This window comes from Melanotaenia boesemani, chromosome 10 (assembly GCF_017639745.1).
Source record: "Melanotaenia boesemani isolate fMelBoe1 chromosome 10, fMelBoe1.pri, whole genome shotgun sequence".
In the NCBI taxonomy this organism is placed as follows: Eukaryota; Metazoa; Chordata; class Actinopteri; order Atheriniformes; family Melanotaeniidae; genus Melanotaenia; species Melanotaenia boesemani.
The window spans coordinates 6,999,915-7,026,550 of NC_055691.1; the positions used below are offsets into that span (position 1 = coordinate 6,999,915).

The 26,636-nt window shown below is 39.6% G+C and overlaps 1 protein-coding gene across 2 annotated transcripts; it reads right to left on the reverse strand.

Annotated features, from left to right (window-relative positions):
* csnk2a2b (casein kinase 2, alpha prime polypeptide b) lies at window positions 1–25,534 on the reverse strand. 2 transcript variants are annotated; one of them, XR_006011825.1, is made up of 13 exons: window positions 24,559–25,534; window positions 24,161–24,272; window positions 20,995–21,096; window positions 18,822–18,872; window positions 18,604–18,663; window positions 18,408–18,491; window positions 6,684–6,794; window positions 6,462–6,563; window positions 4,519–4,619; window positions 2,725–2,873; window positions 2,559–2,638; window positions 1,482–1,584; window positions 1–656 (listed from the first exon to the last, which is right to left on the reverse strand). XR_006011825.1 is itself a non-coding variant. In XM_041996627.1 (12 exons), exons 1-11 carry the CDS (start codon window positions 24,660–24,662, stop codon window positions 2,562–2,564), a joined length of 1,053 nt encoding a protein of 350 aa, XP_041852561.1. In that variant the 5' UTR covers window positions 24,663–25,533; the 3' UTR covers window positions 1–656; window positions 2,559–2,561. The 2 variants fall into 2 exon arrangements, 1 of the variants encoding a protein (XP_041852561.1); XM_041996627.1 differs by lacking the exon at window positions 1,482–1,584 and having other exon boundaries at window positions 24,559–25,533.
* Window positions 25,535–26,636: the final 1,102 nt, after the last annotated feature.

Sequence of the window (26,636 nt, forward strand, 5' to 3'; positions counted from 1 at the left end):
TTCATCTAAATAAAAATTATTTATTTGTCATTAATATTATAGTTATCATTCTATCTAGAGAGTCCACCATGCCACTTTCAGATTTGGAGTAGTGCTAAGACACCTTTCATCTGCTTGAGAGGAAGATGAGGAGGGAAAAGGGAGAGGTGGATAGATGGATGGTCAATCAGACTTGAATTGGAAAGCTCAGGGTTGGGACTCAAAGTTTTCTCCAGCTCATTCTCCATGCCGATGCAATCATAGAAGAAGGCGATATAAAGAAGGAGGGACTGAGTTGTCATTAAGAATATTTTGTCTCTGTTGACATAAATGAGGCCGAGTTGAAGAGGTGGTGAAGAAACGAGGGAAGGGTGTTAGAGACCAGTCGAGAGGGACGATGGGGGAGCAGCTTCAAGCTCACTGGTCAGGCTGTCGGACAGGGAACCAGAACAAGCCAATCACAGACTGACACAGAGGAGGAGGGTGTTTGTGTACGTGTCTGCATCTGTTTGTGTTTGTAGAAGTGTGCTTGCATTGATGTGTGTATCCGTATGCTCATATCTGAGAGTGTGTAACTGGTCAGAGTCACTTTGATCCATTGTCACTGTACACTTGTCAAAGTTACTGTCACAACCGGGTACAAAGTTGAGGTAACAAACGTCCTTCTTCCTCCACTTCTGTGAAAAGAGACAAAAGAAGAACACGTGTAAAAAAGCAACCACGTGCACTTGAAAAATGGTAAATGGCCTGTACTTATATAGCGCTTTACATGTACGTCACATTCACCCATTCACACACACATTTACACACACTGATGGCGGAAGCTGCCATGCAAGGCGCTAACCACGATCCATCAGGAGCAATTAGGGGTTCAGTGTCTTGCTCAGGGACACCTCGACATGAACTTGACCGGGCCAGGATCGAACCGGCAACCCTTGGGCTACAGTATGACCCCTCTACCCACTGAGCCATGCCGAAAAATAAAGTACAAACTCTCAGATTTAGCTTTAAAGAATTTACATCTAAACTGGAGGAACTGTTGAGGAATTGCTGCCTAAACACATAAGAGGACTTTTTTCAGGGGCTTAAATACAACTAAAATCAGCAGAACCACAAATAAAAGGCTGAATTTCTATACTGTTCATGTTAAATACTGTTGATGTAAAAGGAAGCGCTCCTGCTGGTACTTCATTATTCACAATAGACACTTTTAATGAGCACAATTTACCAGTGAACCATTCACTGGCACACCTACCGAGCATTAACCTGTTTACACTATCTTGTTTTATTATTATTTCATTTCTATTATCTGTATAAATTGCATATAATGACTTTAGAAAATGTTGTTACCTTCTGAGTTTTTCCTAGGAACACCTGGGAATGTTTGTTCCAGCAAAGGGAGGCACAGTAGAAGAAGTGTGATACCACTGGTTCAGAGTAATGTAGAGTAATTTGCACTCTGGTGAGAGCCAAAGAAGCAAACTCTGGTGTGGTTCGCTTACAGTGTGAAAGCAAACGGACCATCCAGTTAACCAGAGAGGAAGTGTCGTAGAGCAACATGTTGGATATCTCACTGCTTCTCCTGCTGCTCATCCTGGACAGATTCTGGTGAAAACCACATTAGGTTTGAACACTAAAGTAAAAACAGAAACCTCAAGATTGCCTTAACTTGTTGTTTCTCCATTGTTAACTTGCGGTGATCGAGCTGGCTAAAGGGGGAAAGATTTCAGTTTCCAGTCCCGGCCAAACTAACTGAATTTTCTTCTTCCTCCTGATGTTGTCTACTTCCATCTAGCATGGAGTTATTGTAACTATGTTACGTTGCATGTCATTCAGCTCTGCAGAGGCCTGGTAACGAGCCAGTCATTTGATTCAGGTGTGCTGGAGAAGGGCTGCATCTAAAAGTTGCAGGATGGTAGATCTCGAGGACCGAACTTGGGCACCCCTGATCTAAAGGGTAAGCTAGTCCAGTGATTCCCAACCCTGGTCCTCAAGGCACACTTTCCTGCAGGTCTTAGATGTCTCCCTACTATGACACACCTGATTCAAATCCATGGCTCATTAGCAGACTTATACAGAACTTGTCAGAGATCCATTTAATGTGGATCAGGTGGGTTGCAGCAGGGAGACATCTAAGACCTGCAGGATAGTGTACCTTGAGGACCAGGGTTGGGAATCACTGAGCTAGTAATTACAATTTACCCCACAGAGTTACACACTACCACTCCTGAGAAACTGCTGACGATATAAGCGATATTTCTCAAGGGAGTTTTCTAAGTTATTAAACAGATAAAATACTGAGCTGGTGCACTTCATGTGGTCTTTGGTTTGATGAAATCTGACAGTGTTAAAATACAAGGCAAATTTTGGTGTTTAAACTAGTCAAAGAACAACATCAAAGATGCAAATCAACTAAATTTTCCATTGTAAATCTTCAGCAGAAGATTTTGTCAACACGTAAGAGAGAGTTCCTCATTACAAGAGGCAGAAAATTTCTGGATTTGCTTTCTTGTGTCTTATATGTTTTTTTTTTTTTTTTTAACTAATCCCTGATGGATTAACACTACCTCAAACATCACCTTTCATCGAGCTGTAGTGTTGCCACTGGAAACCATGTTGTTGTCAGAGTTCGACAGAGACTGTTCCTTTACTACGGGGTCTGCAGGAGAGAACAGCGGAAAAATATTCTAATATTTTAGGAGGCCAAGAAAAAGCTAATGTTTTGTCTTCTTGTGTGCTGCTTACAGAAGTAGGGATGCTCCATGGCTTCTGTGGCCGTCAGTCTCTGTTGGTGGTCGTAGCGTAGCAGCTTGTCCAGCAGGTCCAAGGCTTCAGGGCTTACTAAGTGCTGGTTCTCTGTCTGCACAAACTGTTCCCAGCGCTTCCTGCTCTGCCTGCAGAGATAAACAACAGTTTCATATCACAAAGGGGTCACAAAGACTGACTGCAGGAACCATCAAAGCTGTGGATATACAGTCTCAGAAAGAAGAGGTCAAACAGTCGTAATGGTGCTACTTAAAAAGACTGGAGTAAACGCCTGTTTCCTGGGTGGGGCTTTAATGTTAATTCGCATATCCTGTGAGGAAATTTTTTGTTTTGGAAAGCATATACTGTGTAAGCTATGAGGACAAGCTAGCAGAAGCTAGGAAGAAAAGACAGTAGAAGCAAGGCCAAACTGAAAGCCCGGCCTCTTGAGAGCCAGGCACGGGTGTAGAATTAGGCGGGGACAGTAGGAACGTGTCCCTACAAATATCCAGCAACTGCTGAGTTGTCCCTATTATATTCTATTGCAATAAACAGTTGAAAGATCAGTACTCTCCACCGGCAACACTGCTGTTTTAATTCCTGGTTCATAGCTCATTTCAGATATTACTGGCTCTGTTCTTTTGTTCTGGTTAGCGCTAGCTAGCACCAGAGGGCCGTGCTGCCATTGGTGGTGGTGTCTTCAGTCAGAACTTCAGGAGCAATGAAAACAAAGGAGGGCATTAGGAGTTACTTTAGAGTAAGTCAATGTTAGAGTCTAAATCACAAAAAAAAAAATTTTCCAACTGCTTTTGAGCCATTAATAATAGGGATAATATTGATGAAAAGCAAAGAAAAAGTTCTTTCCATTGCATGCATCAATGTGTTCCTTTGGCAGGTGACAGAATCGAAGCTGGCAGGACGTTCAGAGAGAGGAGGACATACTGAGGCAGGTAGAGAGGCTGAGACAGCTGAGATTTAATACTCAGAGTTGGTGGCTTGGGCTGCATAATTAATTAAAATGTATTCAAAGTCATATTGTAGCATACTGAAGACCTTCACATAATACTGTACAGACTAAATAATACATTTTGTTTGGTTTAGATCCCTGAAAAATGGACCACAATCATTTTAACGTTTTTATATTAAAATTAGAATAATATTGTTAAAATAGTTATCATTTCCTCTATTACAAGTTCTATGCAGTTACAACGACTGAAAGTGATCACATGTAGCTTTTCTTTCCCAAAACTGTCACAATGGTATACTCCGTTTGCAATTCTGTCTGTTATTGGTCATATTTTCCTTTAAGGTTTCATTAAATTGATTTATTTAAGTTGTGGATTTCCTGAATTGTGTGATTAAAGTACATTTCTGTGATATTGATGACTACACCACTGTCTGTCTGGACAATATTAATGTGAAACAAATATGCCAACAGATGTCTTTAACCCAACGATACAGAATTCATTCAGTTTAGCCAAAAGACAAACACAAAAACAGCCTTAATGTCAATCCATGAATAGAATGTTTTGCATTATAAACCTCTGCTTGTTCAGATGTCCATACAGATCACATATAAATCATCCTCTGGAAATGTCAGCGCCTGTGTGAAAACCCTGACTAAAGGATACCATAAAAACAGTTTTTGCCATAAAAAAAGAGAGGAATGTTTGACAGGAGGTTAGCACAACATTGAAATTAGAGCAGGGAAGAACTACAGCAGGAGGGAAGATTCAGCACCGATGCTTTGGCTTCTGTCCGAGCCCCATCCTACACAAGTCAGAGTGGACTTACTGTCCAAGCAGGTCTTTGAAACGCGGGTCCAGTTCGATGTGATATTTCCGCAAGTAACCGAAGAGCTCGTCTGTCCCCAGGACTTTGGCAATTCGCACAAGCTGGAAAAATGACAAAAAGGGCCTCAGTTGATTAGAGATTTCACGATTACTTGATTTGTAAATGCAGTGATTAATTAATCATAAAGATCCCTAAATACAATCACTTTCCACACCTTATTATGTTTGAAACACATCAGCAGATCCAGCAAAACTCGGAATAAAACCAGTTACACAACATCCGCGTCTTATGTTGGTTTGTTTTAGTTCAGGTGGAGTTGCAGAAGAGGTGTTTGAGTAGGAAAGTGTGGCAGAAGGAGGGTTATTCCCTCCAAACAGACAGATTAAGTCATTCTAGCTGGTTATAGAAAATCAAAAGACCAAAGTGTCATTGTGGAGGACAGCTCACCAGCCTGTAAACCGTGACATAAAAACATCGCAGTAAAAGGAGGAAAACATAGAACATGTTTCGCCACCTGCAGGATAAACTTTGGAAATGTGCATAACTGGGTTAAAAAAAATTTAATGTTTACTTAATGCAACCCTGAAACTAAATGTTATTGTGTGATTTGTATTTTGTAATTATGTATGACTCGGGTCGGACTTACAGCACAATGTGATGAGTTAAGCAGCGTTAACTGAACATTATGTTATACAGATGAGAAAAACCGAAAAAGTGGAGAGTTTCGCTGTTCAAACATAATCCACTTGACTTGAGGTCAATGACTTTTAGTTGTCAATGTGCAATGGTGTGTAGAAAAAAACGTAGATGATTTTAGATATATGGTCTTGCTTTTTTCTTTACTTTCATTGTTCCAGGATTATTTTTGTCTCTAAGAGCAGCTTTTCTGCTAAAGGAGCAGGAAATCAAAGCTAGCTAGTTGGATTTTTCCTGTGTTTCTACACAGGTTCAGGAGAAATGTTCAAAAACATCTTTATAATGTAGTTTCCAGAAAGAAGACTCCCAAGTCCAAGTAAAGGTACTGTAGCCTTTTCCATTGGTTTTCTCTGGAGAGAAAGCTAGAGTTAATATGTAGGATTTAATTTATAGTTTACAGAGCAGAGGGGATTTACTTATCCCAAGCGATGCTCTAGCACAGGGACCATCAAGGCCAGACCTCTTGGGGCACTGTCCTGTTAGGGAACCATTTAATTTGAATCAAGTGTGCTGCAGCAGGGAAAGATATAAAACCTGCAGGACACTGGCACAAGAGGTCCACAGCCTGCGATCTTAGCTCTAGCTCCTATCAAACAAAGTCAGTACTGCAGTTTTAAAGCTCAGAGGGTTCTTTCTTCACACATACAGTTGGTTATGAGGGGCCGTTTGAGACATTATTCAGAATTACCCTCTCACAGACACATGTGAAATTTAAGTCATTCACACATTATCCTGAAACCTCTCATATATCATACTGAAATCATTCACACATTATAGTAAAACCTCTCATACACTATACTGTAACTGCCTCTTATATACTATACTGAAATACAGCTCCCTGTCTCATCCTTGACTCAGTGTTTGATAAAGGAAGTTCTCAACCCTATCTTACTGTTTTCATTTGTCAATGTTTAAGTCAGTATTAAAGCATCGTGCTTATGTAACTGAGATAATAACTGTGTGTTATAAATAATAATAAAATTACATTTATAATGTGAAACTAATTAAATATTAACCAAAATAAACATTAAATTGTGATTATTTTTCTGAGAGGAAACTGTGAAGTAGCAACATCCTCCATCTATTGTTATTGCTAATATTAAAGAGCAAGGCCTCAGATGAAGATCTAGAATCCAAATCCAGCTTTTCTGAATGATCGCAACGCGTGTCTACATGAAATCAGTTTTCAATAACCTTTATTTATCTGCCTTGTTGACTCAAACGTGCTGCACATGTGCCACAGGTACCTGGTCGTAGTTGTCTTGTCCATGGAAGAAGGGCTCTTTCTGAAAGATCATACTGGCCAGCATACAGCCCAAACTCCACATGTCCAGACTGTAATCGTACATCTGCAACACAAAGTCATCAAACAGCGCTGCCGATGATGAGAACAGAGACGCTACAATTATCCACATGTGAAAACAGCAGCAGATGAATGTGTTGACTGGTTTGAGGTGTGTGTGTTTTACCTGGTAGTCCACCAGCAGCTCAGGGCCTTTGAAGTATCGTGAGGCCACTCTGACGTTGTACTCCTGGGACGGGTGGTAGAACTCTGCCAAACCCCAGTCAATAAGGCGTAGCTACGAAAAAACACACAAACATTTCCTCTTTCAGCTTCAAACCTCATTTCATTTCTTCTTAAGGGATATCTGGAGGATGCTGAGGGCTGAACTGGGTTATTTAACGCGTGTTCACCTGCTGCCCCCTACTGGACAAAACAGGGTTTTTTGGAGAGGCACCCAACTGCAGTTTAGATGGGGGACAACAACGCCGCCATACCTCAACTCTATTCCAGAATGCAAGGAGACCTCCACACCAGAAAGTTTTCTTCTTTGTGGGGCAGCAACACGCGAAACACGAGAAAGAACGTACGTAAAAGAGTGTTTTAATTATCAACTAAGTGGTATCATCTCTAATATGCATTTTTTTTTTTTTGCTATCTACAAATACAATATATAAAATTTTTTAGAGGTCATAAGCTGCTGTTTCTCCGCCAAGTCCGCCCTTGAGATTTATGCAACGATGCGGGCTAACATTAGCTTTGCTAAAGCGAGTGTGCACTTTACGATTCGGTGGACCGGGCTAACGTTAGCTTTGCTAAGAAGCTGTCCTTTTAATCAGAAGCTTGGCAACGTTGTATGGGAATTTAATTTGCCTTTTGGTGGGTTGTGGTGTAAAATATATTTGTGCCCAGTCACTTCCAGTACCTGACCTTAATCGGTGTAAACAAATAGCATAACAGTCACTGTAATGGGAGTTTTAATAATTTTATGGATACACAGAGTTGTAATTCCTCCTTCATTTGCTTTCTACATCAGTAGAGGATTCTCAGCCTGTCAGCTTGTATTACAAGCCGTTTACTAATAAGTCTTCTGTTGACCTTCCCTTGTCCAGATGACCCCTCTGGAGCGAAACCTGCTGTCTGGGTTTGGGTGTCTCTCTAATTTCAAGACTGCAAGTGATGGGGTGATCGAGAGGCGCTTAAGGAACCACACTGCAACTGCAGTACATTTCCAGGGTATGTTGATATGTTGTCTTGCACTTTTTCCCAACAGATCTTTGAGAGGAGGTCATGGGTCTAGGAGCCAGGATAAGGAGAGGGGAGATCAAGCTTCTAGACTTTGTGTTTGATGTCATGCTCTCAGAGGTAATATGGTCAGTTTTGCTGGCTTGGGAAATGAGAGTAAATTATTGGTTGAGTTTAACTGTTTTTCAGATCCTGATAAGCATCCTGGACGATGAAGGACTGACCCAGCAACAAACAGGGTTCATAAAGGCCAGTGGCAGACTTCTTTAGGTGTAAACCTCCATTTTTTTATTCATTGTTCATTTTTGACTCCTAATTTTGGAATATTCAGTTTTATTTGCTCATCATTTTTGTTCAAGCTTTTGCCCCTTTTTTCCCCCTTTGTTCTTAAAAGATTTAGTGATGGAAAATAAAGTTAATTTCAAATATGAGAACTTCTAAGTCAATTTCTTAATGTTACCAGTGTGATGGTGTCAACAAAATACTTGATTAATTTAAAAAAGTCATTTCAATGTTGTGACAGGGTGTTTTTTTTGTTAAGGAAACATTTATGATTATGATTAATTACTTAATCCAGAGGACGATGGCTACTGGCTGTAATGATCTCTTGTACTTTTCTGCGTTCAAGCAAACCCGAAGAAGATTGAACATACTGTTTCCTCAGTGTTGTGTAGAGGGTGTGCAGTTGTCCTTTATGTCCAGCAGCTTATGCAGCATTTTCCTCTGGACAGTCACATCTCCCTTTGCTCCAGAACTAATTGGGTTGATCACTTTCTTTAGGGCTCAGGTTCCGGTTCTGCTGCCCCAGCACATGCTGGAAAGCAGATTGCACTTTCTACAACAGACTTACAGAAGACATAAAACAATCAGAGATCAAATGATTTTAGCTTCCTTAAGACGTACGCTCAGTCCTTTCCTCTAGACTACTCTACTCTAGGCTACTCAATTTGGGCCCACAAGGGACACAGCCTTGCAGGTTTTCAATGTCTCCATAATTGAGTCAGCTGTTTTGGAGCAGGGAATCCAGGGAGGTATCTTCCTGGAGTTTATGGACCTTCTCACAACAGAGCAGCTGAATTTTATCAAAAGCACTTGAGAAATTGAAGAACATGATCCTCAAAGTGCTGCCTGATTGGTCCAGGTGAGAGCGGGCTCTGAAGCAGGTAGATGATGGCGTCTTCAACACCAAGAACATTAAGATAGGCAAACTGTAATCAGTCCTGAAAGTTGTTGACTTGCTTGGAGGTGAGTTTATAAAAGCCCTAAGGAGTGATATGCTGTCAAGTTGAGTTTAACTGGATTACACGAATAACATGCTAACAATATGAAAATGCAATGGTTACCTGGATACCATGTCTCGTATATATGCATATATACATACTATTCACTACTAAGTTAGGAATATTCAACTTTCTGGTGAAATTGACACAAAATGTCTGTAGTTCACAAAACTATGATATATCATGAATGTATGACATTTAATGGTAATTCCTTCAAAACAATTTATAGATAGAACAGTTGACAGTGGTGGGTATATATAAACAGTGTCATGGGTTGTGTGTTGCCTGGTCTGATGGTGTTTAAATATACTGTTTACATACACGCTGTCCTTGACCCAGAATATTTTCTGGTCCATTCATGGTTCAGACACTTCTTTTGGTTTATTTGTGGTTAATAATCTTAATGAAGAGCTGTTGTGCAATAAATACATAAGTTTATTAATAAAGGTTATAGTGCAACACAGACACATTCTGACATCAAAAGCCAAATATCCTTAATTTGTAAGTTTATTTGTTCTATTAATGTGTAAATATTGGAATGTTTTAATATCTGAATGAGCACACTGGCGATCAGTAAAGATACACGTGTTCATTAAATGTCAGTTTTGAAGCATTTCAAGAGTATTAGAGTAATGACAGTCAACTCTAACTGTTTCATGTTTGATTCCAGATGAATTACATTCTCTTATGGGCGCGATGGTGTATGAAAAGTGTTTTGCTGCTTAATTTAAGCAGGCCTTTTAAATCTGAGAAATATAATGATTATGTTAATAATAGGCCTAATAATTATCTTTAGTATTAAACGGACAACCACATCTACTTTTGACTGAAACATTGACTTTTTTTCCAATCATTATGTAATCAACTTACTGTAAACACTGTTGAACATCTGTCTGTGATTATTATTGAACAATTACATAGAAGTTGTTAAATTTTTTCCACCATAAATTTGAAAATGACAAAGAAAACAACCCCAGTCAGCTGCAAAATTCATAAACATATAATCCCGTTTTAATGCAACAACCGTCCACTGCTCTCTTGCCATGACCAATATGGCGGACGTGTCTGTTTTTGCCGAAGAAGAACAATTTCCGGTGGCGAGGTCACGTGACTTCCGGAATAGAGTTGAGATATGGCGGCGCTGTTGTCAGCCATCTTAACTGCAGTTGGGTACTCTTGGTTTTTTGTGCTTTTCTTTCAGACTCTTGTTTTTCCTGTTCTCCTCGGTCCAGAAATCACTGCCCCGTCATCTTTCTGATTTTCTTTGACAGTTTTCACATCCAAGTTAGACTTTTTCCCAGATTAGGAGAAAGAAAACAAATCAATTAATAAAATAATAAGATAACTAATATTAAAAGGGCTACCTCAGCTTAACTTTTACATACTCTTCATATTTTGTACCTTCATAGTATGGTCATGGTCAATTTTGACCGTGACCAAGAATTTCCTCATAGTAGGTGTCTATATCAAACTTTAAACCGTAGATATATTTAGAATGTCTAAACAGCTTTTGGCACATTAATAAATTCATGATTAATCCTTAGTAAATGTTTTACAGAGCAGGGAGGTTAATGTTTTTAGGTTTAACAACACTGGTTTTTGGAAAGAAGCATATATTACTGCACAATATCAAGTGTAGTGAAACATGAAAACATTAAAGTCATAATAACTTGTTCAAGCAGTTGAGCTAAACACCCCCCCCTCCCAATTATCAATATTAATTAAACATTTATCACTTAGAAGACAAAACAAATCATGAAATGCTTATTATGAACTAGTCTCTGTAGGTTTGCAGGTTTTGAACACCACAAGTTCCACCTCCTTCTCTTTGGTCAGCTTGTGTTGATAGTAAAGTTTCTTTTACATAAACATCTGCTTTGCTGCCTGCTCCTCTTCATTAGTCATCTTCATCAGAGGGGCTGTAATTAGTTTTCTTCCATGTTGTTCTACTCTGACACTTTCTCCTCTGAATCACTATCAACCTTCTCATCTTGGACAACAGACAAAGGGTTTGTTGCACATTATGTCTTGTTGCCATGACATCAGTTAGAAATTACAGCTCACATACCTTTATAGTGTTATGAACCACCCCACCATCATCCTCCCAACCCAAACTGATTCTAAATTGTTCATTTTATTATCACTATTATATTACATTGCAGGTGCAGATATTGTGTCTGTGTCACGGGACCATTTGACCTCTGCATGACTTCTGTTCCCTCCATGCAGCATATGTGACCACTCTAATGCTGTTTCACTATTTTGCCATTTCCAGATAACCACCATGCCTCTTGTCTCTGTGTGCACACAGATAGATCATTTTCCTTTATATGACCCACACTGGCACATCCTAAAATACATCTATATAGATATGGGATAAATATGACCTGGAACTGCCTCCATCGGCAGCATCTGTGTCTGGACTCACAGCAGTCTGACTACCACTTAATTATGACATCCACCCCTATTTGATTTCTTGCTTCTGTTGTTCTTAATCCCAGATGAAAGTCGCTTTGGAGAAAAGCGTCTGCTAAGTGACTGTCGAAATGACTGTAAACATACCCAGAAATAATCGACTGTTTCTGCAATTACAAACTTTGAGTAAACGACCTTGGTATCAAAATCAAGTTAACGCTTGAAAGATTTCATCAGAGGTGGAAGCATCACAGCAGATGCTACTGTGTGACAGGATTTTCTTGTCACCCAAACTTTTTTTTTTCATTTTCTAGTATATAATGTCTTTCTTCAAGGCTCTATTTTAGGCTCCTTATTGTTCAGCATCTATATACTCCCACCAGCTCAGATCATGGAGACAAACAAAATATCTGATCATAATTATGCTGACGACACTTGGCTCTATACTGCTGTCTCACCAGGGAACTCTGGTCGCAAACAAAGCTTAAGTTTGTGTCTCAGCCAAAATGTGGATATGGGAAAATATTCTTCAGGTAATTAAAGATAAAACTGGAGTCATAGTATTTGGAACCACAGAAGAGAGTCCAACGAATCAAGCCAGAAATCTTGTGTCATCTTGGACCTCAAGTTAAATTCTACCAGTCATATTCAAGCAGGAACCATATCAGCCTTTTACCACCTAAAGAATATATCTAGAATAAGGGACTGAGGGCTCTGTTTGTAGTAGTCTTGACTACTGTAATGGAGTTTTTACAGGTCTTTCAAAAAGAATCACTAAGACAACTTTGGCTTCCTGTAGGACAAAGAATTGATGTTAAAATGTTGCTGCTAGTGCACAAGGCTGTGAATGGTTCTGGTCCAGAATATATATCTGACCTGCTGACGCCATACCAGCCACAAGACTTCTACGATCATCTGGGTCAAGTTTGCTTTCCATCCCAAGAGTTCAAACTAAACAAAGAAAATCAGTGTTTAGCTTCTGTGTTTGATTCTAATTTCTGGAACAATCTACCAGAAAAACCTTAGTTCGTTTAAATCAGGTCTTAAAACTCTTTTATTTGGCACTGCTTTTAATTGAGCTAAAGAGTATTTCTTTTACTTTGTGAATACATTTTCCTGCATATGTACATTGACATTGACAGTGATGGTGTTGATGATTATGTATTTCCTGTTTGTATCATATGTACCTCATTGTATGTATTCTGTTGTCTGTTTCTTTCTATTTCAGTTTGTTCTGTTTCTATTCTATTCTTTTTATTTAGTTTTAATGTCTAACATTTTTTTTTGCACCTTGCTATAATGTTTTTGTTTTAAGTAAAGCACTTTCAGTATTTTATACCTAAAATGTGATGTACAGATAAACTTGCTTTGCTTTTGAAAATTTGCTGCAGTAAACAAAATAAAACCTCAATAAAACGATGAATCAATATGTGGACACAATCTGTGCAAAGATTCATGGTGCAACAGTGAAAAAGAGCAAAGTTATATAGATTTTAAATAAATAGTCACGCGTTCAGTTTTGCAGAGCTTAGCATTGAGTGAGGTGCTCCATGTCAGATCTGGGACACACAACTCTGTCCCACTGTCTTTAAAATCATCTCAGGGACTTTTTTGTAGTGGAGCATTTTTTAGGATGCCATTTCATCCTAAAGTAACTAAAAGATATATAAAATCAGTGCAAACGGGTGGATCCGTGCATAATGCTAATGAGTGCATAAACATGGAAATCCAGTATATACTTTCTGTAAGTCTGGTTCACCTCCTCATAGCTCTGTCTTCAACAGGCCGGGTTCATGGTTGACCTAGAATGAATGACACCTTTCTTCGTCCAATCAAATCCATGTAACAGGGCAGAAAATAATGATTTTAGACAGTAAACTGGGAAAATGGGTTTTTCTATAAATGAGTTTGTGGATAGAGGTTTCGTAAATGCTGTCAGGTGAACAGGCGGATCCATAATTTGTGTTTTAATTTTTTTGCAGAATTTGCTTATTTGTTTTATAATTGTTTGTTGTCTTTGTGTTTGGTGGTCACGAAATTGTTTAAATGAGCATTTAGCTGATATTCTGTACTTTCAGTGGATACCACACACATCTTACAGACCTGACGTTACACCTTGTGAAGATTTTTAAGTTTTCATTAGTAATTTATTGTTTTTTGTGTGTGTCAAATTTTATTATATAATGAAACTACTTATGCTGAAAACATCTTGTGATTTGGAGGCATTTGAGTGGCCTCAAATAGGAAAGGGCACCAAGTACACAGCAGTGTTATGGAAGATTTAAACTGGTCCAGTCAGTCAACAGGTATTAAAATAAATCCAACTAATCTGGTGCATTTCAGAGCAGCAAGAAAGGAACTGTTTATAATGCCTTCTTACATTTCTTTGCTGAATCAGCCAGGATGCATGTTCAAAACAGCTGGGGTATTTATATGCACTTGCTAGCTTGTGACACGGTGCATGAAGCAAAATTCAGCTGCAACATCACGCAGTGTCTCTGAGGAAAAAGTTGTGAAGTGCGGTCTCTCAGTCTCGGGATGCTGCTGGGCAGCAACGGCTCCAGAGATGTGCACAATGAGTTTACATTTAATGCTCAAACCTGATTTTTTTGCATGCTTGTTCTCATTATCATTTACATGTGACAACTGTACACAGCACAGAAGTAACACACGTGTGCAGAGGAAGACGTGACGTCACACGCAGCATGCTGTGTTTGGAGAGGTAAATTTGGATGCTACACTTCTTAGACTGTAATATTTTATATTTTGAATTTTATGTATTATTGTCTCTCTTAGTTGTCTTTCTGATGAAGAGGGTTAGGGGTTACCCTAACCCAGGAGTTCAGAGTCAAATTGCTTGAGGGCCACTGATGATATTGTCATCTCATAGAAGGGCCACGTTAATATTCAAGTATAGGAAAAAAAACTGCAGTAATTCCAAACATTTGTTTTATTTGAATTAGTAATAGTTCCCACATATTTAACTAAATCAAATGCAAACAGCAGTCGATGCATTATGTATAATGTGGAAGAAATTTGACTTATTATGCTCTATAAATTATAATTACACCTATAATTATTTCCTTTATTATATACATTCATTCTTTCATTTATTAATTGTATTCACACTGATTGCTCCTATATTACACTTATTCATTGTGCACTGTGTTCTGTTCTGACTCTGTTTAAAGTTCACTGAAGGGACAAAGTGACCCCCAATCTCCTCAGAACTTTGATAGTAGCTGCAGGCTGGTACTGGTACAGACACAGATCTGGGGCATAGCTTAACTCTTTAAAGATAACATAGGTTGTTTGCAACACCAATCTACAGATTTACGCACCCAACTCCAGATTCTGAAGAAGGGAGGTTCCACTCTGTCCTGGTCTTATCTGTTCAGGATGAGCTTCAATGATAAACAGAAAGGTATAAAACTTTGTCTGACTTTGGTCCAGCAGAGTCTCTCCTGCGAGTCAGGACGACCACTCTCAACACTTGCAAGTAATTTGTCTGTGTTACGGTTTCCTTTGATAAATCTTGTCATACTTTTACTCATTCCAGACTCTTGGTAATTTTTCTACAACAATAGTTTTACTGAACATGTAGTGCAGGCGATTTTTCTTTGCTTTGACATTCAATAAAAATGAGTAAGATGGAAAAAATCTTGCACTGAGAAAGAGGGGGAAAAAATTGTAGCATTTTACTTCTGTCCAGACAGCTGACAGCGTTTCTCCTCACAAAGTTCAGCTACATCCGGCCTGATAGAGGTCACAGTTGAAACCCTGAGCACAGCTTCATGATGGTTATCACTCAGCCTGGACCTGTGCTTGCATTTATTTAAGTTCATAGTGGAGAAAAGTTTCTCACATAGATATGTGCTTCCAAAAAGGCACATCACACAACCAAACACTTTTGACAATTCTGGGAAGGACGGATGCTCTTCCCTCAGAAATTGTGCAGTCACGTCTGCTTTTCCCTGTGCCTCTCTGAACTTAGTCTTTAGCAGCTGTTGCACTGCAAGTCAATATTTTCCATTTGCAACACACTTGGGACGCTGTTCACGTCAGCTGGGAAGGGGTCTGCAAACAGCTGGAAAGTATCATAATGTGCTTTAAAGTCAGCAAATCGCTGATCAAACTCCTGCAGCAGCAGTCAGTTGTTCAAAACCTTTAATCCAGATAAAAGCTATCCAGATTTGGGAATCCCATTTTTTAAGACGCTGGATTACGTAATCCATCTTAATTTTACCTCGGTTGTTAAAAGCAACATTGGATTGGATCACCCTGATCCAGAATCCCGTTTTTCAGGATCACCAAATCCAGATTTCCAGGGTGTAAATCAATGTGAAGAACTGATAGAGGAGATGGTATGGGGTTACTTTAAGTACTTTTCACTATGCAACAACACACAGGAAATCATGAACATCCACTTCTAAGTATAATTTTAGGACTTCTCATCGGAGCCACAACAAATATAAAACAACGTCCCTCTCTGTGACAATGTTAATGACACACCTGAGCCCCATGTTGAGGTACAGGCCCAACCTCTGGCATCCTGTCAGGATGAGGGACGGACGGGACGTGTAGTGAGGGATGCAATCATTACATATTATTTCTGGCAGGTTCTTTTCTGATTATGCAGAGATGACTGACAGGAAAATTGATTATTGAATGTATGTTTGTTATAGAATTTGCTGATGATTATAGCATTTATTCTTGCTTTACTAAGCTGAAAGGCTAACAGGAGCCTGTCCTTATGTTAACCACTTTATCACTGTAATGTTTAAATAAGTCAGGTGCAAAATACAAATATAAGCATATGCACTGAATAAAAAGTTCTATTCAGTGCAAAGATCAAAGTTATCCGGATCCTACTCAAAAGTTTTGAACAACCCAAACTGAGGGTTTTATCCTGATAACCAGAATTGGATTATGTGATCCAAGCCGATTTCAGATTTCGGATTTCCTTTTTGAACAACCCATTTTAAAGATTTGATCCTATCCGTTAACCAAAATCCGGTTGGATTACATTTGAACAACCGGGCCCAGGTTATCAACAGCAGAACAGAATGTCGTATCCTCCTTCACACAGACATGACAGGTTCATATATCAGACATTTGCTACACAGTGCCTATGTGTGTATGATACAGTGCAAAACAACTGCTGGATCTGTGTTTTCCTCCTCCAACTTCCTTCGTACCAGCGCTACCAGCCTGTGTTTTTTACCGGTCATGCTTGGGGCTCCATCAGTGGCGATACAGACCATACTGCAGAAATATATCCATGGCTGTGGTGCGCCCGTGCATCGGACACACTCTCAGTAACTCCTGTTACTTCCAACTGCTCATTGACACCACTTATAAAAATGGCTAGCTGAGCACTGTCTACGTCCGTGCTCTCATCAAGCGCCACAGAGTACGCAGTGAAAGTTTGTGCTTTGTCAAATAACTGTTCATAAATGTCACATGATAAGTCGCTAATGTGCTTCGCCGCTGTGTTTGCAGAGATTATTGAACAAGTTTCTCTTCTCCAGACACAAGATATATCAACAACTTGCAGCATGCAGTTTTTCAGAAACTGTCCCTCAGTGAACGGCTTTCCTGCCTTGGCGATGAACTCACTAACCATGTAACTTGCTTCGACAGCAGCTTCAGCGTCCTTCTGGGCCTCATGGAAAAGACTTTGCTGAGAAGTTAATCCTCTGTGTGTTGCTCTTTTATTCCTTGTTTAGTAAAGTAATGGCGTTTGAGTCTCCTGCCCTAACCCCTAACCCATCATTTCAACTCTCTGTTTGTCCTGTACATGCTATAGAACTGACAGTAAAGCAGACTTTATCTTTGATTTTATGTTATTGTTTTAGTAAATTTTTTCAGTAGTACAGGAGCAGCAAATACCGTAGTTATCACAAGCCTACAGCACCCTCTCACAGCTGTAGACGGTAATGTTTACTTCTTAGTTCATGTCAGTTGTAATGAATTACCATTTAAAAATGTGTTAAATTATATATATATATATATATATGATTTAACACATTTTTAAATGTTGCACCTGACTATAAGTCACAGGACCAGTCAACTATTAATAAAAGTGCAACTTATAGTCCAGAAGATACTAAATACCTTTAGAAAGCTGGAGAACTGTCGCTCCAAAGACTGTAAGCCAGTCTGGCTGCTTGGAAGTAAAATATAAAGGAATGAGGGGTGGATCAAGACTCTTGCATAGAATTTTAAACAATAAATTTGCTTTTGAACATTTTTTGTCCCTCTCCTGTTAATGGCTCATTCGTCAGTAGTGAAAACATCTTTTCTTTTTCCATGCACTGATGAAAACAGTTCTGTATCATATTGCAATGCATTGAAGTAATTGTCCTAAATGTCATCCCAGAGCTGTAAAAGACAATAAAGACTGGACCGAGAGGTCCAGGGCTGAAATTTCAGGCTGAAATTTCAGGAATCTTATAAATTCAAAGGAAGGCATGATGCGCAACATGTTGACTCAGCGATGACAGTACCCTCTGAATGATGGACTATGGGACAGCTGGAACAGCTCAAAAGACACAAAACCCCAAAACACTGCATTGTAGGTTGATAAATTTAAATTTGCAGCTGTTTAAACCTTTAAAGAAATAACATTTTAAGGTTTTGAGACCTACAGAAGCTCAGACAAATGATAATAAAGACTTTCATAATCTGAGAAAGGATTTTATTGCCCATTTATTTAGATGGAAATGACATGTGTTATTTTAAGAAGCTCACTCCCAACAGTCACACCGGGGCTGTGTGTGGATAAAAGCCTACGCTAATGCAATAACAGCTCCTTTTGAAAATAGGAAAATACATAACAAAAGCCAAAGAGAAAATACGCAGCGAGAGACAAAAAGCTGCAGGCGCATGGGGGTGGGGGGGTGGGTAATGTTCAGAGTGGGTGTGTAAGATAAAAAAAAAGAAAGATGACTATTTAAGGCACCACCTACCTTTCTTAACTGATGGTCGATCATCACATTGTGAGGCTTGACGTCACGGTGCATGATTCCCATACTGTGACAGTAGTCCAGAGCCTGACACACACACACACACAACATCAGAGGAAACAAAGATACAAATGATGCTGGTGAATTATAAACGCTAACACAACAACAGTAATGGCATGTTGATGGAAACACATCTCACCTTCAGTAGTTCGTACATATAGAAACGGATGTCAAAATCTGTCAACTTCTGGTACAACTCCTGCAGAGACCAAACAAACCTGCATCAGGATTTATGTTTCCTCCATTTTCTCACATCTTATATTGTGCTCCTCTTTATCCCTTCACTTTATCATAGAGTGAAGGAATAAAGAGGAGGCGATTGATGGATGCTGCGGCAAGCATGCAGAAGACCTGTACCTTGAAGTCTGTGTTATTGATGCATTCAAAGACGAGTGCTGGAGTTCTGGACTGCACAGACAGACAGAAAAGAAAGAAAACATGTGGCTTGTCACAGATTCAGAGAGACCCCTGTACAAGGGGCAGCATGAGATACATGCAGTATAGAAGATCTTTGCACACACTGGAAAGCAGCAATCCCAACATGTAGCATCCCAAGATTACAGGCTAAACAACTCTACCAAGCACTGGCATCCAAACAAAATACAGTTCAAACCCAAAGCAAACCACACAAGGTGTCATGTGAAAGCAGACTCTGCTGATAACAAAGATGTCTGTCTCATCACTGTGGGACAAAAAGTCTGGGAGCGAGGAGCCAAAAATAAAAAACATATCTCATTTTGCTGTTTTACTGAAGTGAAGGTCTAATTCAGCTTTAAAAACTCTTAAAACGTCTGCAAAACTGCTCGAGTTCACTTTTCTGACCTTCTATTGAAGCACAGATATTACTTCACTCATTCCTAGATGAATTGGGCTGCTATCCTCTGGTTTTTGGTTTCTGGTTCCAGGTGAATTTACTCTGACACAGTACTACATATCTTCATTCTGACACTTCTGTAGAAATCTCACATCTTAGCTTTTTTTGAGACCAAGATTGTACACACAGCCCTCGTAGCTGTGAAGATGTACTTCATTTATTTTGGGTACGGTATGTCATTTTGAACAGGAGGCAGAAAATAATTTTGGTAAACAATAAAGATATATTCTATTCTATTCTATTCAAAATGGGTATTGACTTGACTAACGGAAAAACCCTCTGCACTGAGCGTGACACACAGGCAAGTACATTTCTGCAGCTTCATTTCAGCCAAACTGTCAAAAGGCTGTAACTGTGATGAGTTTTCTGATCCCCTGTCGTTTGAAGGAACAAACACACACAAAGGGACCCTGCAGGGTTTCCACAACACCACTGAAGCACACCCTGGCTGAGTCAGAGCGCTTCCACAGCCTAAAAATATTCTTCCTTCCTGGTTTGTGGGTGTTGATCAGAGCTGAAAAGTTTTTATGGAGGGACATCTGGTGTGGTTTTACTGCAATTTACAAACATGGTGACTTCTTTACAGAAGAAAAACATTTCAAACATTTCAGAAGCAGCAGGAGCCCAAAGCCTGCAACCAAAAATAACAACAAAACTGGAACTGCATCAAATCAGGACTTCTAAAAACCAGTGTAAAAAAAAACAAACAATCGTTATATATTCAACCCCAACATTGGTGACTTCCTAAACCAGCAATGATCTCATCTTGTAGTCAAACAAATGACTTGTAGTTCAGCTACACGGGGGAAGTTAGCGGCGGTTCTTTGAGGACAAGAACTGAAGGGAACGTCTTTCATGAAAAAGCTCCAGAGACCGTCCGCACGAAGAACAAAAAGGTGTAAAACCGGCTGAAGCTGACAAAAACACTGTTCAGTCAAACACACCACAGACAACCTGCGTGTAGCTGAACTACTAATAAATTCTTTTAACTGCAAGATGAGGTCATCACAGCATCACCGGCATTTTTAAGTGTGTTACTGTTGCTAGTTCATTTATTGCTTTTTATATTTACAATAGTTTTCAAGTCCAAGGTTGTGTACAGCACTTTGGACAACTATGTTGTTTTAAAGTGCACTATAAATAAAGTTGGATTGGACTTTGTTAATTTGTTTGTAGAATTGTTGTGGTGCTTGTACGAGTTTAATATTTTGTAAATTTGTTTCCTTAAATATAAATGTGTTTTCAAATTTTCTAATGTGTTTTATGAAACAAAATTGTTTTCTAAATTTAATTTTGTTATTTGAATTTCTTAATGCCTTTTTCTGTGTAAATGTGTTTTGTACTTCTCAGCTACCATACAGGTGGTTCATAATTAGAAGAAAGAGAGCAGCAGCTCCCCTATGAGGTCCCTCCTCATCTCATAGAGGAAAGCTCATGAAAGTTTTACCAAAATTACTACAGATGACACAATGACCCATCGTTGCATCTCACACTTTAAGACCAAATCCCAGGATCCTTCAAAAATCCTTCGCTTGGAGCAGTTAACTCTCCTCAACAACTTTCCAATATCAACATTTAAAATTTAGTCACCAAACCAAACAAAATATATAAATATTAAAATGAATATATAAAAGAAAAGAACATTAGCATGCCTACCACTGGGTCTTTGACTGTGTCCACGAGTCGGATTATGTTAGTTCCTCCTCGCAGGTTCTCCAGAATCTTGATCTCTCGCTTGATCTTCTTCTTCTTGACCGGCTGATTCATCCAAAAGAAAAACAAACACCACAAGCACAGACAGATTTAACAGAAGTTTCAGATTAGAGCGAGGAGGGGGGGCATTAGGATGCAAAGCAGGGAGGCTTGCTGTTTCTTCCCTCTCCTGATCCTGAATCTGCTGATTCTGCCTGCCCCCACCCCACTGCTGCACTCCTCAGCATCCCTCTGCCTCAGCCTGACTGAGTTGGAGGTTTACATTTAAATGAAAGACAGCTGATCCTCATCCGTCAGATGTGACACCTCCTTTCATTTTTAGGCTGGGTTGGAACCTCGCAGCTGAACAGTTGCTGGTGCAGCAGGAAAGTTGTGTTAGAGGTCAGTTTTCCCTGCAGACCGGCAAAACAGGATGCCTTCAAGTTGATGTGCATTTTCAAACCTTTTACTAAAGCTGCTGAATGAAAAAAATATTAAAAGAAGTCTCTGAAATCCATGAAAAGTCTCAGCTTCCTCCTTCTGCTGCAGGCTCGCGTCATATTTATTCATTCAGTTTGTATTCCTGTGAAGTTCGACTGGTCTTCTTCCCACATTTTTAAATTTTTCTCATTCCAGCATCATGAGATGGACTGTTACCTGGCAACAGAAGCTGACTCACCATCTTTTTTTTTCCCATGTGAAAGTAGCAAATCACAGAGATCCAGAAAACCTTAACACTGAAATTTTAGATTTAGGAGCCCCACTAAAATCAGACTGTATGCAACTTCCACATTTTTTTCAATCTGCATTTCTGTAGATGTTGTGAGGCTAAAAGGAAACTACAGGAAATCTAAACTGATAAATCCTTGCAAAGGGACAAATAATATAATTAATTTGAAACATTGTCCAAATTTATGACCTCTTCTGCTCAGACTTTAGTGGCTGCAGAGTCACATCCTTCCAGCTGATCCAATCTAACAAACTTTTTATTAACCCTTAAAACTCCAAGTCATGTTTTTTGCTACTTTTGGTGCTCCGTATTTTCTCATGTAAAAATGCTGAGAATCTCAATGCTTTTAATCCCAATCTACATCCAGACACCAGTTTCCCAGGACAGCCTCAGCTGACAGATTATGAGGCTAAAATGATGTAAAATAAATATATAAATAAAAATAGCACCACAAAAAGCTCTTTGTAAAAATCTCACACAGATCAACGGCGACCGAGCCTTTTCTCATCTGCACATCATTCTCTCAAGTCTTGGCTTCAAGGAGAAAAAATATTGGCATTGATACAAACACACAACAGAAACTACTTTACACTTTTTTCACCTGCTGTTTTTTTTTTTTTTTGCTATTTACAGTAATTTATGCTGCTAATTAGTCAATCAAAACATCTGATTAGCTTTATTTCAGCCAAAGAGCCTGACATTTCTTTTTTCAAAACAGACACTGAACTTTCCGCTCACTTGAGCGGTTTGGCTTCTCCTGATTGGACATTACTATCAATAAGCTCTCTGATTGGTTAAAAGTTTGCCAGAAAATTGCCCTATTATACCTTCCAGGTTAAGAATAAAGGTCTCTCAGCATCATAATGATGATCTTTTTTATGGCAAAAATGTAATAAATAATAGTTATGTGGATTTACCATAGAGTCTCTGAATAAAGGCTACATTTTGCAGCTGGATTGTAAACCTCCTGCACGGGTTCTAAATGCCTGGAAAACTTCCATATATCATTTAAGGGTAAGCTATCCATCACAATTTACCCTACAGAGTTACACAATACTCTTTCTGAGACACTGTTGACAACTGAAGTGATAGTGCTTGGAAGCTCTGGCAATCTAATAGAGTTTTAAGGGTTAAGAGGGGTTAAAATACATCTTTAATATTTGCAAACCAGATGGAAATCCAATATCATGGCGCTAAAAGGTCCTAATAGAGGTTTGGTTACCGCCTCCAACCTGGAAGCCACACAAACAGAACTGGTGGATCTTAGTCCTAGCCAATCACACTTCACAGAGCATGCTCGGTCAAATCTATTAACCTACACACAAATAAATAAATGTACGCTTGTTTAAATATTGTATTATTCATTTCCTTCCTGCTCTCATTATATTACTCACAGGTCACCACTCAGTGAGGCAGCAACTCTTTAAATCTTCCACTGATTTTGTTTGTTCGCTGGTTTAACAAGCAAAACTGCAATTAGAAGCAATTTGGTTCGTCAAATGAAAAGGTCCAAAATTTGATCGTTGATGGTTCTCAGATGTCAGAATTTTCTGCATTTCCCACTCTGCATGACCAAACAGGAAACGCCATTTATTAAGTGTCAGAAAATACAGAGAAATGCAGAAAATATTTATTATTTCAAACCCAAGATGTGTTGTTCTGTTTAACCAATAAATATAATTATTTAACATAATCTATTAAATCAAAAGCTTTGAACTCAAGAACATCCTGATTTTATTTTTTAATTTGTTTATTATCAAAGTGTCTATTAATCTAACTGAACAAACCGCACTGACGTCACCTTAATACAGAAGTTTTTATATTAGGGCTGCAACTAATGATTATTTTCTATACTGATTTAAATATTGATTATTTTCACCGTGTGGACCCCCAGGCTGTGGAAATCACAGTCTAACCCGTTGCCCTCATTTCCATCTCTTCTTAAAGCTTGCTGTTAATTCATGGTGGTTTGTTAACTGTAAATAATTATTAGCTTCCAAACTTGTTTTTCATGTATTATTACTGTATGGTTTGGTTGTAAGGTGCTGAGGAGCTTTATGATATCCAATAAATGAAGCCATTACTGTTATTATTTCCCTGATTAAATGACAAATAATTTCATTTTATTGTGTAAAATGAACAAAACTTGTGAAAAGGGACTCAAAAGGCTTTGGTTTGCTTCTTTTTCTTGGATGGAAATGTTAATCATCACAGAAAAAAAAGAGGAAAATCTTTCTTCTTGGCCGACTGGCTCATTATTTCAACTCTGAATGAGTTTACAACCAGGGAACTACAACTAGGGAATATTTTCCACATTTCACATCACTGCCAACATCCATGTAACTGGAACCATATGCCTGGCTCAGTTATAAATATTCCCAGAGGGACTCAGCAGCTCACCTTCAGGATCTTGACCACCACCTTCTCATTGTTGGTGATGTTGATAGCTTCAAAGACTTCGCTGTATTTCCCTCTGCCCAGCTTACGAACTAGCTGGTAGTCCTCCTGGTTGCTATGGAGACAGACAGAAAAACAAGATGCTTAACTATTCTTCCTGAAATGGATTCATCTTAGGGGAGAACACAATGGTAAACATGAGGACAAGTATGGAGGTGAGAAGGAGGGAAGTGCCAGACAGCAGAGCAGCAGGCTGTACTACCACTGTGTCATCACACCCTCACAGCTACATGGATAATATTAGCCATCTGCCTCGCGCGCTCTCTGCTTCCTCAACATCCAGAAAACATCTACTCTGGTCATCACGTGCATGCACTTTAAGTAATCTGAAATATCCTCACTTCCAGTTGGGAACGTGGGCCTCGTAATCCCAGTACTCTCGACTCTTCAGCGTGTTGACATCTGTGTACACACGGGACTTGCTACCGGCCACCGGACCCGGCATGGCTCGGACGCCGCGGGGCGGGTGTCACAGAGATCTGCTGGGATGTGGATGACGGACCGACAGGAGAAAGCTGCAAGGGATAATGAAGAGGGGGGTATGCTGCTCTCTGTGTGTGGGTGGGTGGGTGTGAAGTGGAACAGGCCAGCCAGCTGGCTTGGAGAGGGAAGGAACCAGAGTGAGAACCAGAGATGTCCGCCGCAGTCAGAACCCGCAGGGCAGCAATCCTTGACGAGTTGAGGTAGAGGAGCTACAGTGGAGCTCGGAAAGGGGATGATAAGAGACGGGAATGGTGATTAAACAGGAGGAAATTGAGCCATCGGGATGCTGAGGTAGAAAAGACGAACCCCTGCAAGGCAAAAGAAGAGCGGAGAAAGAGGTTTGCTGATCTAAATGTCACGGGCAACGCTAACTTTACTCTCTTTGCGGGCCCCAAATCCAAGTGGAAACGGGTAGGATTGTTGAACTAGATTATGAACGATGAAAGGGGGGTGGGATGCCCTCGGTGGTCCAGGGCTAGCTATCAATCAATTGTCGATGTGATGAATCGGTAGTGGGGTTGACCGGAGGCAGAGGGGGGTGGAGCAGCACAGGGATCGATGTTGTTAGCTAACGTTAGCCAGCGATGCTACTTCAGCGCGGAGATGTCGCACCGACGGGGAGCGCTCGGCTCCGTGCACCACCATCGGCGGAGCCTGCGTCATGTGCTACCAGCTGAGCGGGGAAGCAGCTCCTCGGTAGCCCGGTGCCAGATGCCGACAGAGGGCCCGGGATTCTGGAGTTTGTTCTGCTGCCACGGACCTCCCCGGTCGAGAGCGTATGGAAGGGAGGCGGATTGCGTTGGAAGATGAGCAGGAAAGCCGCCCGGATGTGAAAGCCACGGGCTGCCGGGGTGAAGAAGGAAGCAGCGACTTTCTGGAAGTCAGCGGGGCCACGGCGCCCTCTGGTGGCCAGGATGCGGAGTTTTTTTTTTTTTTGTTTGTTTTGTTTTGTTTTGTTTTGTTTTTTAAAAAACCCTTTAAAGCCCGACACAAGAAATAATTAGCAAAATATATAAAGATTTGAATCTGGTTTTTTTGGCCCTTTAACAAAATGTAATAATAAAAATAATTTGTATATTTGCACCGTTAATTACCATATTATATGTCAAAAATATTGTAGTGCATATCCGTTTCCAATAGGGAGCAGAAAACATATATGCAATCAAAAGTGTTTTGAGCAAAGTTTTTCTCATGAAGTGATGGAAAAGGTCTCAGAAACGGTATGTATCAAATATTATGTACATGGCATTAAACTGTTAAATACTTCCAAATCATGTTCAAGTGTCTGTGAAAAGTTTCATAATAATACAGCTGAACAGAAAGCCAAGATAATGCTGCTAGCTGGCTCAAATCAAATAAGAGTCTATATCAAATCAAATCAAATAAAATAAAAAATAATGTTAACTGCAAAGCAGGACTGCAAAACTATCTACAGCAAATGAACAGAATGTAGAAATGATGCCCTGAAGAAATAGGAACAAATCCAGCAATGACCTGACAATGGACTTGAAAGATACACCTGGATCTTCAGTTGATCCATCTACATTTGACTGAAGCCTCATCAGCAATGGTCTCCATGGAGGGTGACTATAAGCGAGCCATTCTTTAGGAGGGAAAACAGGGAGAAAAGGATGAGGTATGCCACAAGAACAGGAAGGATGAATTTTTCCAAAGTCCAGATCAACATTACTAAATCAGTGCGGGATCACCTGGACAGAACACAACAAAAGGCAGAAATATCCAAAGAATAGTTTCGGAAAGTCAGTAAACCTGGAGAACTATTTCTTTAGACTACTTAAAGAAATGATAATAAAGCTTGTCTAAGAAGGTTCAGGCTGTGATAAAGAATAAAGCAGATCAAATATTGACTCCAGCTTTTCAGAACTACACAAACTGTTTCAATTCATTAAAGAAATGAAGTGGAGCTTCTGTATTT

What these genes read in the sequence shown, in the direction of transcription:
- csnk2a2b (XM_041996627.1), bottom strand. Translation starts at nt 24,662, where the DNA reads ATGCCGGGTCCGGTGGCCGGTAGCAAGTCCCGTGTGTACACAGATGTC. An exon ending in ATATGTACGAACTACTGAAG is followed by an intron (nt 18,492 to 18,603) that starts GTGAGATGTGTT and finishes TGTGTGTGTCAG; the next exon opens with GCTCTGGACTACTGTCACAG. An exon ending in TTCAAAGACCTGCTTGGACA is followed by an intron (nt 2,874 to 4,518) that starts GTAAGTCCACTC and finishes TTATCTCTGCAG; the next exon opens with GCAGAGCAGGAAGCGCTGGG.